This window comes from Musca domestica, unplaced genomic scaffold (assembly GCF_030504385.1).
Source record: "Musca domestica strain aabys unplaced genomic scaffold, Musca_domestica.polishedcontigs.V.1.1 16, whole genome shotgun sequence".
Classification (NCBI taxonomy): Eukaryota; Metazoa; Arthropoda; class Insecta; order Diptera; family Muscidae; genus Musca; species Musca domestica.
In genome coordinates, this window is record NW_026712219.1 from 9,822,257 (window position 1) to 9,840,118 (window position 17,862).

General features: G+C 34.0%; 1 protein-coding gene across 7 annotated transcripts in view; it reads right to left on the reverse strand.

Annotated features, from left to right (window-relative positions):
* LOC101890318 (rho GTPase-activating protein conundrum) overlaps positions 1-17,862 on the reverse strand; it is a 249,626-nt gene that overhangs the window by 7,535 nt on the left and 224,229 nt on the right. For 6 of the 7 annotated variants that reach the window (XM_059120049.1, XM_059120045.1, XM_059120048.1 and 3 more), the window contains 4 exons: positions 5,159-5,754; positions 4,984-5,051; positions 379-549; positions 184-272 (listed from right to left, as the gene is read on the reverse strand). In XM_059120049.1, coding sequence (XP_058976032.1) covers positions 184-272; positions 379-549; positions 4,984-5,051; positions 5,159-5,315 — 485 coding nt within the window. In that variant the 5' untranslated portion in view covers positions 5,316-5,754. The remainder of the gene's footprint in view (positions 1-183; positions 273-378; positions 550-4,983; positions 5,052-5,158; positions 5,755-17,862) is intronic. The other variant, XM_020036816.2, reaches the window with a different exon arrangement.

Genomic DNA, 17,862 nt, shown 5'->3' on the forward strand with positions numbered 1-17,862 from the left:
CCATATTATTTGTTGATCTTGCTTCAAATTAAATCACAATAAAGTATTTTTAAAGCAAATATGGTAGTTAATTTGGATTCATGTATGACCATATTTAATTTCCATAAAACTCTCTTGCCATGTATGATGCATACTTTCAGGCACTTTCTCGTAAATTTACAACACATACGATTTTCTACTTACATTGATGTATTTCCCCACACTTCATCGCCTTGTATTGAATCCAATGAATCTGGTGTTGCACTGCGTGATCGGGTACCGGTACTTGATTCCTGTAATATTATAAAATTTCCATTAATAATCACTCTTTAAAACTATCAACAAAATCTGATTACAATAACAACATAACTACCACTGCAACAAACGAAACCAACTTACATCAAAGTCTCGAAAAACATCTCTGATATCGGGCTTACGTTTCTGGCGATTCTTGGTACGACCTCGTACCGTTTGATTGAGTGTACGAACTCTTTGTTTGATGGCATCGGCATGAGGTTTGGACAAGGACGCTAAAATCGGTTCCAATTCAGAGGTTCTCAATTCAAGACCCTACAAAAATGGTTAGACAAAAGGGGAAGGAAGAAGAAATAGAGAATACAAAGACTTGTTACAATGCGGTTAAATAGTAAAGGAAGTCAATGTTATTTTGGAGAAACAAAATGTTAGTAAGCCTTACAAAACCACGATACACCATAGTTTTCCATAGATTTTCGCGTAGAAGGACCATGCTCTCTCTCTCTCTGAATATTTCTCTCCGGAAATCCTTGAGTAATTATTAATAGTAATTTATTTCTTAAACTTTAATTGTTATGGCTGCCTTGGCGAGTCATTAAACTTTTTTCTCAACTTTTTTTTTGCATGCCAACCTTAGCGACAAACTAACCCCACCATGGCCAATTTACAACTGTCATTTGCCTGAATGTGATTGAAATTGTTTGGCGATTATTTTACATTATTCCATTTAGTTTTATTGCCAGTCATGTCATTATGTTTCATTTTGATTCCTTTGACCACCAGTGGCCAATGGCCGGCATGTCAGTTGGCCAGCCACCTAACCGTTCGTTCATCACATAATTGTGCAATTTGTAAAGAAACTCATTTGAACTCGGCGATGGGCAGGAGAGGCGACTTGTCAACTGACTCGAATTGTGGCTCCATGTTACAAATTCAAACACACCGAATACAATATCGAATGTCGTTCATTTAATATGAAATCTCTAATTCGTCAAAATTGACACTCATACGATGTTGTGTTGTTTTCCTAACTGGATCAATGCAAAAATATTTATTTTATCAAAATTAATAAACAATGCCAATGAATTGTTGGCATTTGTTGTCGCACAGCAATTTGAGCATTTACAAAGTGTCAATTTTAATTAAAAAAATTACCAAGCGTTTGCCATCGTCGATGGTTTATTGTAGTCAAACACTTTACCATGGAAAGTCAAGATATAATCACTGGAAATTGTGATAACGCCTAGCGTTTTTTTATTTACTGTAAAATTAATTAAAAACATTATGGTTGTGGATATCTATAACGTTTTTTATGTGTAGAGAGGAAATTCCATAGAAATGGGAGATAAAAATATGATTTTAATCCAAACATGTGTTACTCTATAGCCAGAACTGCAGTATTGTCAAGAAGCTCATTTGAAAATTGGAATACTCATTTCTTTGATCACAAATTGGTGTTCAAGGATATTTGTGCTACTAAATATCAAAAAAAAAAAATGTTTAAATAACATTTTTTTAAAGAAACCACCCAAAATCTGCCTGTGCAATTATATGGGGTTATACCAATGCCTGGACCTATATGGCCCATTTTCGTTACCTATGGACCTAAAACACATTTGAGTGAAATTTTGTACACCTACTTCATTTCATTCGGAAGCTAGGGTTCTAGAATGTGGTGAAAAAAAAATTGAATAAAGTATAAAGATTTTCACACGTTCTAGAACAAAATTCTCAGTGCCATTAATTTTATTTATCATTTTTATTCTGAAATATTATAGCAGAACGACATCTACGGTCAATTCTGGTGAGTTATTCTGTTTAAAGTTTTTAAAAGGAACGCCAATAAAATATAGGGAGCCACCGTTGCATGAAGTCTTTAGGAAATCGAGTAGAAACATGTTTCTCCTATTTTTTTCTTTGTGGATTTAAAGATTTTTGACCAGGGTCACTTCGATGTAGATTTGTTATATATTATTCTGACAAGAGGTAACCTGTTTAATTTTTTTTACAAGCGCCACCTTGATGTGGATGTTTAAGACTTTTTTCAAGGATGCAGAATTCCGAGGGCACATTTTCTTAAGAACACCCAGACGTTATTTAATCACATTATTTTCCTGAGCGACAAAAAAATTTATTTCCATGGGCATCTATAGTTGGATTTTTCAAGAAGCAATATTTTGATTTCGGTTTTTTGGAGGAAGTCTTTTTAAAATAATGAATTTCTTATCTTTTTTTGCTTGTTTTTTATTTATATATTTTTTTACAATATTTTACAAGAAGCACTTGGACCTGTAGTTTTTAATTCTTATTTTTTAGAGAAATCTTTATGTGGGTTTTTTTCGAAAATATCATTTTCATGGTACACCTAGACGAGTATTTTATAGAGATAATTTTTCCAAGAGCCACCTTGACGTGGTCCTACAAAGATTATCAAGCGCCAGAAGAAAAAAATATTGAGTTCACACATTTATTAAGGGCCACTTGGAATGTGTATTTTTTAGAAAAATTTAAACAATTTTAGACTACGAGTTATTAAATAAAAACTCTAAAGACCACCTGGGCGTGGATTTTTAAATAAACAATTTTAAAGGCCACACACATGTGGATTTTCAAAAATTTTATCTAAGAGCCATCTAGACGTCGATTTTGACATAAACACATCTAAGAGCCACCTATAGGCATGAGTTTTTAAAGAAGTAAATCCCACCTGGACGTGGATTTTTAAAGAAGTAAATCCCACCTGGACGTGGATTTTTAAGGAAGTAAATCCCACCTGGACGTGGATTTTTAAGGAAGTAAATCTTAGACCCACCTGGACGTGGATTTTTAAATAAGTAAATCTGAGAGCTCCTAGAAATAAATACAAGAGCCATGTAGACGCAGGGTTTTAAAGAAATAAATTTAAGAGCCATATAGATGTGTATTTTTAAAGAAATACATCGAGGAGGCATCTATACGTGGATTTTTAAATAAATAATTTAAGGAGCCACGTAGACGTTAATTTTCACGTTAATGCAGCTAAGAGTCCCATAAACATGGATTTAAAACAAAATCAAAGGGGCATCTAGATGTGGATTTTTAAAGAAATGGATCAAAGAGCCATCTGGACGTGGATTTTCAAATAAATAAATCAAAGAGCCACAAAAACATGGATTTAAGAAAAATAAATCTAAGGCCATCTAGACGTCGATTTTTAACGAAATAATTCTAAGAGCCACTTAGACGTCAATTTTCAAAGAAATAAATGTAAAAGCCATATAGACATGGATTTAAGAAAAATAAATATTATAGAGCCATCTAGATGTGGATTTTCAAAGAAATGAATCGAATAGCCGCCTAAACGTGGATTTTTAAAGAAATACATCGAAGATCCACCTAAACGTTAATTTTCAAAGAAATAAATCTTAGAGCCACATAAACATGGAATCTAAGGGCCATCTAGTCGTGGATTTTTAAGGGCCACTTTGACATTAATTTTCATAGAAATTAATCTAAGAGCCACATAAATATGGATTTTCAAAGGAATAAATATAGTAGCCACCTAGAGGTGGATTTTTATAGAAAAAAATAAATAAACATGGATTAAAAAAATAAATCCAAGGGCCATCTAGATGTGGATTTTTAAAGAAATGAAACGAAGAATCATCTGGACGAGGATTTTCAAAGAAATAAATCGAAGATCCACCTAGAGGTTAATTTTCACAAAAATAAATCTAAGAGTCACATAAACGTGGTTTTTTTTAAATAAATCTAAAGACCATCTAGACGTGGATTTTTAAGAGCCAGTTAGACATTAATTTTCGTAGAAATTAATTTAAGAGCTACATAAACATGGATTTGAACAAAAATTAAATTTAATCTAATGAGTCGAAGAGCCATCTGGACGTGAATTTTCAAAGAAAAATTTTAAAAGAATTTAAAAGAAATAAATCTAAAAGCTATCTAGACGTCGATTTTTCAAGAAATAAATCTAAGAGCTACCTAGACGTCGAACTTTTCTGATGCGTATGAAAAATCTACAGTCGTAAAATCGAAAAATAACCTTTTTTACAATCAAAAAGTACAGGAATATTTATTAGATTGGAAGTATTTATTAGAATGTAGACTCTCTTAAAATCTTCAACATCGATAAATGGAAGACTCTTTAATATTTTTTTATGCAAAATATTCCTCACATCTAATAAATATGCCAGATCTTTTGGAGGTTAAATAATTTTCTATAATATCTTGAGAATAGAGGATGCACATATTTGGAAGATTTTTTGTATCATAAGATCAGTAAGCCTTCCTACATAAAATCGTGAGTAATTATTTATACCTATTGCTTTCTCTACTCCCCGATTTCTAATACCACAGAACTTAATATTAACACTCAAAATTTATTACAGATAATGATGGCTCACAAGACTATGATTTTTTGAAACTTCTCCGAAATTCCAATCATTAATGACTAATAAAATTCTAACATAAAATTCGGCTAAAATTTCATTATCTACATATCACATTCCGGCAAGATTGTATTCGAAAATTGTCAATAGCTATATTCTTTTTTCGTTGGTAATTAAATTACGACATGCAACTAATGGGTCTATAAAATCTATGGTATATTAGTTTTCTTATCGCCGAAACCTTTCAAGGACCCGGCAATCTAATGGTGTTAATGTTCGTTTTTTTTTCTGCCATGCATTTCAAATGTTGTGTTTTTTTAGTATCCAAAAGAGTAATAATTTGTATCTTTCCTGTACATACCTGTTCAAATGGTTTGGTTAATTGTGGAAAACCGGCAGCAATTAACCACTCAGCTTCGAATTCACCCTCTGCAAAAAACGGAGAAAACAAGTTACCAAAAATTAATTGAAATCAAATGAAATGCAATTTTTATTGCCCCCCAAAAAAGGACTTTGTTGTTGCTACAGCAACTTACCTTCATAATGAGTTTCCGGTTCATTGTGCGGCGAGTGGGTCTGCAACAAATACTCATTGAGGAATTCACTGTAATCCTGATCGGAGGTATTGTCCAAAGAGGTGTTGCTGCTCATTTTGTTGCTCATTTTACTACTGATATTGGGAATATATGGCATGTTTGATAAAAAAGCAATGATGGGAGCAGGAGGTGGAGAAGTGAGTGGTGATGGTGGTGTTGGGTATGTGGTATTTAATTTCGTTTTTTCAAAGCCTTAATTAATAAAGTTATCACTTGAGTTTAACAACCGATAAATTCAAACCGTTTGCATTGATATTTACGGAAGACTATAACGGGTAGGTGTGGTGGTGGTACTGGAACTACAGCTAATGGGAAGTCGGCAAATGAGGACGAATGGTATTTGTTGACGCAGATGATGATTACTCTGATGATTATGATGTTTCGATTCGAAATTTCTAAGAAGCTGTTCCGGGTAATGTTTTCTTTCCTTTATTTATTTTTTTTTTTTTTTTCTCAAAACAAGACTGCAGTGTCTTGTCTATAAAACGCTAATGAAGCATTTTAGATAGAAATAAATATTGACGATAACTTGGCATCTGCAAAGAGAGAGAATTGAAAAAAAACACGAAATGAAAAAACCATAATTACCAATAAAAAAAATTATTATTGTTTTAATGCAATTTTGTAAATATAATTTGTTGACTAAGAAATAACGAAACAATGCCAACTGGTGCTAACAAAGAAAACAATAATACCGCGCTAGTAAACTTATTAGCTAATACTTGCATAATATTTACAATTTGAAATTAAATTCAATGACTTCGATCGAGACAGACAGATAGGCTATTATTTAACAATTTATTGATGAAATTAGAAAAAATAGCGATAGAAAAAAATTAAAGTTTGGTGTATAAACTGTGTCAAATATAATTAATTACTTATTAATTGTTCGGTGTCTAATGTGGGTCATTCACTTGTTGTAAGCGCATGGCATAATGTCAACACTCGGAGAAAAATGTTGGTTCAATTTTAATGGGAGGTGTTCATTATTAGATAAGTAATTTAAATTATATATTTGGGCCTGCTTTGTCAATACGACAAAAACCCCCATTCCAAAAATTGGTTTATTAAAATGTATATATATATATATATATATATATATATATATATATATATATATATATATATATATATATTATATATATATATATATATATATATATATATATATATATATATATATATATATATATATATATATATATATATATTTATATATATATATATTTTTTTTTTTTGAGTTAAACCGAAAATTTGGCTAGCGTTTCATTTCTGAAACATAGCCTCAGTCTTCTTAAAAACATGAACACTTTTCCATAATCCATCTATCTAAGTCCAGGTTTTGGAAGACCATCGAAAGAGTTTCTCAGAAGCTATAAGACATTCGCCTGATATTTTATAGGCAAAAAATGTCAAAATTCTATGGACTGACAAGATAAAAGGCCTACCTAGAATCATAAATTGCAAAACAATTCTATATACGAGAAATATGGGGAGGAGATAGAGGTCCTCGAATTTTTCGAAATATTCTAAGGACACAAAGACCATTTTAGGATCCTATATAGATAGAAGACTTTCCAAGATCTTCTTTAGAGACCTTTAAAAATACAATACCTTCTCCGGGCCCTTTTAAAACTATATGTAGGTAAAAAAGCAATATAGATGTTCTCAAGACTCTCCATGGATTGAAAATATTTCCAAGGTATTATACAGATAAACAAAGAAACTCAATTACTTCTAAAGATAAATTATCACCTCCAGGTCTTCTCTAGATACAAGCCCTTCTCAATGTCTAATAATTATGGCAGACCTTATTCAAGTCTTCTTTATATAGAAGATTTTCTTAAGGTATTTCCTCATCCAACCTTTTTAATTTCACTAACTCTTCTCAGGTGTTCTTTTCATACAAGGTTTTCTCAAAAGCCTTATACAGATACAAGACCTTCCCAATATCTTAAAACTACTTTTATTAATATAAGCCGTTCTCAATGTCTTCCGTTGCAAAATACTTTTCTCCGAATAGAGGACCTTCCCAAACTTTTCAAGGTCTTTTACTTATACAGAGCCTTCGAGGTTTTTCATATATAAAATATCTTCTATAGACACAATTCTTCCTAATGTCCTCTATAGATAAAAGACCATCTCAAGGACATTCTCTTGATCTTCTATCCACAAAACCTACACAGGAAAAAAAGGAGTCCTCCTCAGGGTCCTCAGTCTTACATAGATAAACAGCCATTTTTATACCCTCCACCTTGGAAAGGAGGGTATATTAACTTTGTCATTCCGTTTGTAACATCCTTAAATATTCGTCTTAGACCCCATAAAGTATATATATTCATAATCAGCATAAAATTCTAAGTCGATTTAACGATGTCCGTCTGTCTGTCTGTCTGTCCGTCTGTCTGTTGAAATCACGATACAGCCCACATTATTTGACGTAGAGCGCCAAAATTTAGTAGAGCTATTTGCATTGTGTCTAGGATGGTTGGTATTGAAAATGAGATATATCGGTCCACGTTCTGGTATAGTCCCCATATAACGGTACCTCCCGATATTCGGTATTTTGATGAGTAATGCCACATTTTTTCACGGATTTGTCTGGAAATTGGTATTTGTAGGTCATAACGGGTCCCTGAGCGTGTGGCAAAACATTACATGTATAGGTCCACGTTGTGGTATAGCCCCCATATAAAGGTACATCCCGATATTCGGTATTTTAGTTTTTTTTTCCACATTTTTTCACGGATTTGTCTAAAAATTGGTATTTGTGGGTCATAATGGTTTCCAGCTTCGGTGGCGAAACATTGCATGTATGGGTCCATGATTTGATATAGCCCCCATATAACGGTACATCCCGATATTCGGTATTTTTATGGTTTTTGCTACATTTTTTCACTGATTTGTCTAAAAATAGGTATTTGTGGGTCATAATGGGTCCTAGTTCGTGTAGCGAAACATTGTAATTATAGGTCCACGTTTTGGTATAGCCCCCATATAACGGTACCTCCCGATATTCGGTAATTTAATGGTTTTTGCCACATTTCTTCTAATGTTTCGGCCCGGCCGAACTTAATGTTCTTTTACTTGTTAAAACCTTCTCATACTTCCGAAAAGGGAAGATTTCTGAAATCCTTTTTATATAAAGGACTTCAGGAAGGTCATTTACTCATGGGAGACCTTTTAAAGCTCTTCTAGAGGACCTTCTTCAGGTAGTCTTTACATAATGGAGGTTTTTTCTGCATAGAAGTCCTCTTTAAGGTCTTTAACGCAAAGAAGTTCTCCTTGACGGGCTTCGGGAGGTATTCCATACATACGAGCCCTTCTTTCTAAGAAAGAATTGCGTAAAATACCTTCTGGAGAACTTTTCTTTTCTGCAAAGGAGTTCTTTTTGAAGCTTTTAACAAGTAGATGTCTAGTTCAAAGGCCTTTTGGAGGTCTTTTATAAATACGAACCCTTCTATAGGTCCTCTGTATAGCTTTTTCAGGTCCTCTGGGCCAAAGGGACCTTTCTGAAGTCCTCATTGGAAGCATTCATTACACTTTACAAGTCGATGCTCTTGTGAAGGTTTTCCAAATACATAAGGTTCCTTAGAGTTCTTCTCTACGTAAATACCGCCTAAAGATAATTTTATACCCTACATCCCACTGGAGTATAGGGTATTATGTCTATATGCAGTTGCTTGTAATATAAAAAAAGGAAGCCAGATAGACCTGTAGTTCCTTTTTGGGATCTGAATTGAATCACTTTCTAAGGAGAGACCAATATTTAGGTTATTTCGGTAGATTTTATAAATATCATCACCCGATTTAATTTCTATGCGTAAGATCGTTCAAAATGCCGCAATCGACCGAATTCGCTTAAGAAGTAAGTTTATGCAATTTTGTGAAAATCGGTCAAGTTCCCCAATGGTCTAATTTTATCGAAATCACTTCAGCTATAAATAAAGCACATATATAAATAACTTTTATCGTTATTACGGGTAGATCTGCTAAAGATGTATTGTGGTGTAGGGTGTCATATAGTGACGTTGGTCCTTTCTTAAGTGACTTTCCTTAGAGACCTTCTGGAGGTCATTCATAAATGATTTACTCTTACTGCAAAATTGGAAAAAAAGTTAACTAACATTTTTCCTCGGGTGCACTGCATCAACCATCATGTCAACTGCATCCACTTCTAAAACTATTTCACTTGGAAGCTTTACCTACTTCCGTTTAAAGAAAAATTATCAATTTGTTGCGCTGCCATGATTACAGTTACCGCTACAAATGGCCACTGAAAGAGAGGTATCAAAATATTTTTTGGGTGCCTTGCTTCGATTTTTGTTGTTGTTTGCTTTTTTCAATATCAAGCGTTTCTAATTGATTTCAATTTATTTTTCTAACCGTTTAATGTTATGGATTATTAAAGTTCCATTTTTGTGCGATTCAAAATTGTAAAAGTGTGTGTTGAACTCATGAATGAATAACTGCGTGAATGCAGGCCCCCATTGACTGCAATGACGTTGTTGAAAAAAAAAAATAAATACAAGACCCCATCTAAGGTTACTAATTGTTACAAAAATAATGCTGAGCCATTGTGTATCTTTTGTGGTTGGATAAAATTATGGGATGGTTTTTTTGGTATTGAAAAAAAAATAATAATTATGATATAGTCATCACTAAGGTTATACAATATAACAAAGAAGAGCTGGGCCGTACTCAATAATGTTGTGGGGTTGTGTTGACGAGAGGTCCTCAATTAATAGAAAAATGTAATTTCGGAATTAAAACTATTATTGTTTTAAATTGAAAATAGCTCGTCTCATATTGCATATTAAGCAAAATCTGAAAATTTGTGATTTTGACCCTAGAAATTATTTGACAACAACTTTAAAATTGGAATGCCAAATTCTTTGAAACCTGAAAACTGCAACAACATTTTCTACCATTTTTGTGTGTTTGATTGGTTTTATTTCAAATCATTATTGACTTCAACAATAGTCGTATCATAAAAAAAACTGTGCTGAAATCGAATATAAAAAATTATATCGCATTGTTTTCAGTTCGAGATATTTCGTCAAAAGTTTCAAGAAAACAATTATGAAAAAAAAATCTAATTTAGCAACAACAACAACAATACGAAAATAAATTTTGAAATATTTTTTGATTTACGGCTGTCGTCGTCGCTGTTGTTCTTGTTGGTAGTGGTGCGATGTGTTTTGGTCGGTTTGTTGCAATTATGGATAATTGATTGGTTGGTGTTGTTGTTACTGATTGTTGGCGCGAGCAACTTCGTTTGCCGAGGTGCTTATACACCTTGCACAACCCCTTCGAACATGGCTCGTAGTACCCCAGAGCGGAGTTCCTCGACAAGTTTGTGTTTCTATTGGATTGTTGCAATTTTATGAAATCTGGCGTTAATTATTTTTTGTTGCTGTTTCATAAAGTTGTCATCGTTGTTCTTGTTGTTGGAGTTTTTGTTTAATTATTTTTTATGTATTTTTTATACCAATGAAATTGTTATTCTACTTATAGTTTTAATGTGAGAAACGTGCCTTGGCAATAATATGAAAAACGCCATTTAGGTGTGAAAACTTAAAGGGATTTTTGAAGAAATGTTGGATATCCATGACTCCGAGTTGCACTCGGGGACAAAAAAAAAAAACTGCAACAAAGTCAAAAGCCATAATTTTTACATTTTTTTTAAATTTTGTTGAATGAAAGCAAAATTTGTCGGAAATAACATCACATTTTGGAATAAGTTTAGATTTGTTCGAATTGGTCACATTTGGCACGAATCATGGTCTTCAAACGGCCAATGAATTTTGGTCCATTCCCGGCGAAGTGCTAGCTTGGTTAAGTGCCAACCTTGCTTTCCAAAATACTCCAGACACAATAGTACAACGGATTGGTATCCGGAGTTTTTGGTGGTCATTGTGCCCTGGAAATGAGGCAAGAAACCTCATTTTGTAACCATTCTTGGAATGTCCAAGGTCTGCGGCCAAAATGTTTGCGTTCCCAAGGCTTTAATACACTCTCCAGAATATTTTCGCAATAATATTTGGCATTTATTCTGATGCCACGACCATAGGCTTTTATGGCGGCCCACACCATCACCATAGCCGGCGCTTGAGTTCTGAAGGCCAACCGAAGGTGCACATTTTCAGCTGACCTCTTTGGCAAGTCAACACGATCATTTTGTTTGTTTACAAACTGCTGGACGACGAACGTTTTCTCATCGGAGAAACCCAAATTCGGCAGTTCACCACTTTCGGTCAAGCGAAGCAACTCTTTAGCTCTTTTGAGTCTATTTTCTTTCTGTTGCAGTGTAAGTTTTTGTACTTTTTGGAATTTCAATGTCTTTACCCCGAGCTCATCTTTCAATATTTGCCGAATGGGATATTGCGATATGTTCTGCGCACGAACCATTTTTCGGCCACCGCGACGCGGTTTTCTATCAAGTCGCTTCTTTACTTTTTAAACCATTTCTGCTGATGTTGCTGGTTTCTTCCGTCCACTTCCTGGGCGTCGGGCTACGATACCACTTAACGCTATCACGGTAACGAGCGATGGTACGAGACACAAAAGATTTATTCACATTTAAATGCTGGAGTGCTCTAACGATAGCCCCTTGTGGTTTCCCAGCCAAATATAAAGGAATCACGAATAACTTTTTTTCTGTAAAATTCTCTCCGAAATGCTTTTGTACGCTTGTAAACAATATAATGAGCTATCACTGGAATAATTTTAACAGCTGTCGGACGAGTGGCTTAGAAATGACAGCAGTCTTAATTTGGTCGCAGTTTTTTCATCTCACCCTGTATAGTGGCTATACGAAGACGATGACCTGCATAACTGCATTTTTTGTCATAGGCTGAAGTAACTATGCCGAACTTCAAGCACGAATTTTAAAACAATTCCGGTTTATAATGTGGCTAATATCATCAAAATACCGAATTTCGGGAGGTATCGTTATATGGAGGGCTATACGAAGACGTGGATGCAATTTTTTTCATGGGCTTTTGTAGCCACTACGAGCTTCAAATACCGAATTTGGCACCATTCCGGTCTAAAATGTCTCTAAATTCATGAAAATACCGAATATTGAGAGGTATCGTTATATAGGGGCTATATGAAATTCGTTCGAAAGATAGCGTGATTACAACAGACAGACAAACCGGCAACGATAAATCGACTTAGAATTTTATGTTGATCAAGGATATTATACTTTGTTTTGGTCTGACGTGAGTATTTCGAGTAGTTACAAACGAATCTCCATAGTATGGTGGAGGATATTCATATTGTTAAGACTTTATAACCCAAAAACTTATTCAGACCCATTATAAATGTCAAAGATATGGTGTCGTGCAAGAGATTTCAATCGATAAAGATCCATTAACAAATCACTTTTGCGAGGAACAATAAAAACTCCTTTTCCCAGCGCAACAAAAACTCTATTTTTCCCTACAACTAAACCCCCACCCTTCTTAGCCCTGACAAGGTTTGGTCACTTGGAAATCTTAAATTAATCACAAAATGACTTGGCAACTTTAATGTGGTCCATACATTTCAATAATTATACAACAACTAACAAGGCCTTCTCCTAAAATCAATTTTGAAAATAAAAAATAAACACAACCAATGTTCAACATAAGTATCGAGAGAGAGAGATACAAAAAAAAAAAAAAAACGCGGCAAATAATAAACTTTAAATTAATTCTACAACAACTCTCGAGCATGTGCACCGCCATAACATAAGCAGCAAAACCAAAATAGTATGTTGTGTAAATATTTATTTGAAAATTAACAATAAAATCGATGCCATATACAAACATAGATACATCTGTCCATACATCTAACATTCCTCCCATACTGTGATTATGGCGTATTGTCCAACATGTTTGAAGCAATAAAAACAAACCGAAACGAATCACAAAATTCGATTTTCAAGTACAACCTCTTCTAATTGCGGCTATAAATTCCACAAAAATGTGTTATTTTTTGTTTTTGGAACAGTATTTCAAACTCCATATAAACATGGCTGTATTAAATCGTCATACATTTTAGAATTTGATTTTTGAGTTGTAAACGGTAGAGTTTGGACTGTGAGAATTGTTTTTCAATAAGCTAAGGGGTTAGTTATCCCTCTTCGCACCGCACTCAAACGTTCTATAAATATTACGATGGATAACGTTTTGGACCACATCAAATAATTAGTTTTTTTCATTTCAGTCCTTTTTTTAAGGTGCACCATTATATATATATATTTTTTTTTTAACTTCGAGCTTTCTAGAGGATCTTCCAGAAGTAATTGACCAATGAATCCCATCTTCAAATTTGATTTTATAAAGGTGATCCTAGATCGTTGTAGTCTGTTTGAGTACTTATTAGGGTCTTTTGCCACCGTATCCTAGATCCTTGTAGTCTGCTCGCGTACTTATAAAGGTCTCTAGCAACAGTAGCCTTGCATTTTCTAAATCTCTCAGTCAGTAAATAATATACGATTTATTGAACAACAACAAACCACACTGGTCTTTCTCTTTCAACACGCTGGACCTCGACTAGCTATTACAGCCCAAGGGGAGAAATCCCGTCATTGCAACACTAATTAAAAAAAAACTCAGAATTATTCTTGTTCATCTCCAAAATATTAACAATTTGTGCGGGATGGTTCAAAATTTAAGTTCGAATTTTTAGTCGAAATTTAGTGAAAATTAGGAAACTATTTTTAAATTGTTTTAGAGTTTTGATTATTTAAAAATTTGTTCCTTGGCATGGTGCCAGAAGGCATGGACCGATTATATTTCGTAAGACTGATACTCGGATGCTATCCTCGCTTTTAATGAGTTTTTTTTTATTTTTGAAGAAGCAGTGGACCCGTACATATTTGCAATACTTACATAGTATCCCCAACCTGTGTTGTAAAGTGAAAAAGGGATTAAAAATATTCGCGGTTTAATAGAAAATTTGACTTATATTTAACACAAATATTGTGGCCTATTTCAGCCACTAAATATTACCCGATGACCATCAAAATTGGAAGGCTTCTGCCCAGCCCTAAGCTCTAGCCCCATGCTAGCTTCCGCTTTGATTGGTCTATAATTGCGACCTGTAGAGCAACTGCAAAATCAGGATTTTTTTCAGTTTTTGGTCCATTTCAACCATTAACTATTATGCGATCATCTCCAAAAAAATGGGGTTCTATTCTGACCCTAGCCCCACCTCCACTCTAAATTTCGTGAAGATCGGGCAATAATTGCGACCTGTAGAGTGATTACAAATTAACATGGACAGGGGGACAGACGGACAGACGGACGGACGGACATACATAGCTAGATCGACTCAGCTCGGCGAGCTAGGAAGATCCATATATACTTTCCTATGTGGGAAACCAATATTTAGAGGTGTTACATAATTTTTGGCCCAATCAAACTTATAATACCCCCAACACATAGTGTTGTAGGGTATAAAAATTATGGCGCCCAACGTATGGTTTTATGATTTTGTATGGGGTTTTCAATGTTAGACATTTGGTCCATTTTTAGCTCGATGTAGGTTTGAAAAAAGTTAGACCAGATCTGATTCATTTTTTCGAGAGTAATCATGCACATCAACCAAAAATAATGGAGGACGGACCAAAATGCCCAGTAGCCAAAAGTAATGGCGCATTCATTACATTTAAGCAAAAAATAAACAATTATTTCTAAGAAACTGGAAGGCAAAATAAATTACTTATTTCATACCAAGTAATGAGAAACGGACGACTTCGACGAGCTTTAATGTCCGTCTAATAACCTGAGGTTGCTGCTTCGCATAAAACACACAAAAAATAGTAAACAGTACGCCGACACAACAATTAATAATCGTAACAATGGCTGAGTGCATGCTGTTACCATGTTGGCACAAAACAGATCCCAATAGACCCATTATTATGTAATGAGATTTTTAACTTCTTATGGCATGTAATAGACGCCTTATTTGGTAATAAGATTCTTTACTGGCCATAAAATCCAAATGTGCTGAAGATGATTTCATAAAAATATTCATTGGATCTGAAAGCGTAACATATTGGTAGGTAAAATCTAGTCGACGTAACAATGAATGTTCGTAAAACTGCTGAATGCATGGTGTGTCCAACTAGGACAAGGGATTAAAAAGTGCTTTTGTAAGTAGTTACTGGTATCAGAACAATTTTTTGGCTACAAAATTCTAATATCGTGAAACGGATTTTTTCCGATGATACTGCAGACTTAACGATGATGGAAAAATTACAGAGTTCAAAAGGTACCCATATAGATAAAAGTTCAGTTAATTGGAAGTATATGTATATATTCTTGATCAGCGTAAAATTCTAAGACGATTTAGCCATGTCGTCTGTCTGTTGTAATCACGCTACAGACAAAAAAAATTAAGACAGGAAGCTAAAATTTTGCACAGATCTGTCTTTTGTCTGCAGGCAGGTCACGTTCGAAGATGGGCTATATCCACGATATCGTATAGCCCCCATATAACGGTACCAACCGATATTCAACATTTTGATTATTTTAGCCACATTTTCTGATGGAATTGTCTGAAATTCCACACAAGAAGTCCATTCTGTGTACTTTACTCCCTGAAAAATAATTGTCTATATAGATCCACGATATCGTTTATCTCCCATATAACTGTACCCCCGATATTCGGTATTTTGACGATTTTAGATACATTTTTCAACGGAAGGAGTTCCTTGCGGGTACCTTATCCCTTGGAAGATAATAATCTATATTGGTCCACGATATGGTATATTTACCTCTCGATATTCGGTATTGTGATGATTTTAGCCACATTTTTTAATGGAATTGTCTGAAATTCCTCACAAGGAGTCCCTTCTGAGTACTTTACCCCCAGACATAGATTTGTCTATATAGGTCCACAATATCGTATATCCCCCATATAGGGGCACCTTCCGATATTAGGTATTTTAAAAATTTTAACTGAATTTTTAATGGATTTTATTTTATTTTTTTTTTGAAAATTTTCTAATTCGTTTCAAATGGTGGAGGATATTCAAAGTTCGGTCCGGCCGAACTTACTGCTTTTTTACTTGTTTACATTCCCTTTACTTCCTTTTTCTGGGTAGATGTGAGCAAGAGTTATAGAATTTAATGGACCCCGGACCATGGACCAAATACTGAAAAACAATGAATTCCTGCCAGACATTAACTCCAATACAATGTTGGTAATTGGAATTTGCCAGCTATTTAAATTCTTTTTAAATATCTATGCCACATTTATGGTCCCCTTAAGCCTGGACCACATATTTTCCAAATTGATGTCGAAATAAATCTCCTTCAGAAATTTATGAAATGTAGTTAGAGCAACTTGTTTAAGCTATGCCATAAATTTTCATTAGTTCCCGTATACGCACCACCATTTTCAGACAGCATAAATCAGCATTTCAACCAAATTTAATTCAACTAACTCCATTTTATGAACAAATAAAGTTAACAATTTTTCCTGCTTATCTTGTTGTCTTATTTACTTTTACAGGAAATTTACAAAAGCGAAAAAAAACTATCAATGCATTGTCGGGACAATGTCCAAATGTATTTTGGTGGCAAGCTAGCCAAGTAGGTAGGCGTAACAGCTTTAACTCATAACCATGTCTGAGGCAAATAATAAATGATTCCCCGCACTTTGTTATTGCTTGTTTTTGTTTTTTGTGATACCCAGAAAAAAGCAACTCGAATTACATTGGTCGAACGAACGAACTATCTTTGACTACTCTGCACACAATTCCAATATTAATGATTTTAAATCTGGTTGCAATTGAAATTTAAACTAAAGCAAGACAACTTGTATTGCATTTCTGTCGAATAAAATTGAAGTTTTTCTTTTTTTGCTCGAAGTAATCATAAATTCGAAATGTTGTTATGTGCTCATGTCGAAGTTATATTTTTTCCAAATTTCTTTCTTTATTCAATGATCGTTTTACTCAATTGCAACCTGTTCTAAAGCCGCGTGACTTCACTTTGTCTTGTCAGCTTGATAACTTCTTTTTCGGGTGGGTTTTTTGTTTCTTTTATTGTCAGCCAATATTTAGGGTAGGGGGGAGGTTTGTGGTTGGTCATTGAAAAATAATAGTTGATTTTTTATTATAACTACTAGAGAACAGCATGAGGAAATGTTTTGTAGAATGTCGTTAAAAATTCGGCACATACATGTATTGGAATCGAGAGGAGATATAATTACATGAGACAAATTAGTGGATAACGGTTTATGGTATTAGGATATAATAGGACATATAGTATTAGGACAAAAGGAAAATAAATTAATGATTATGAAATGGAAAACAATTTAGAAGTATATGTAGAGAAATATCTCTAAAAAATATGGTCAGTAAAAGCAATGAATGGCCTCTGTAACACATTCCAAAATCTCAGTTCCAAAATCTTGGTTACTTCAAAAAATTTCTGTCCAGCAAAACTTTGGTAGCCGTATATTCCACTTTTAGCATTACATAACTACCACATACCATCTGGTATTGTCAGTTAGCTAGAAAATAATGAGTTATTCCCATTAAAATTTGCAAGGTACTAAGTAATGAGAAACACAGAAAACAGAAGCAAAGAAAACTGGATACAATTTTTTTAACCATTTTTTAACGAGAGCTTAAAAGACTT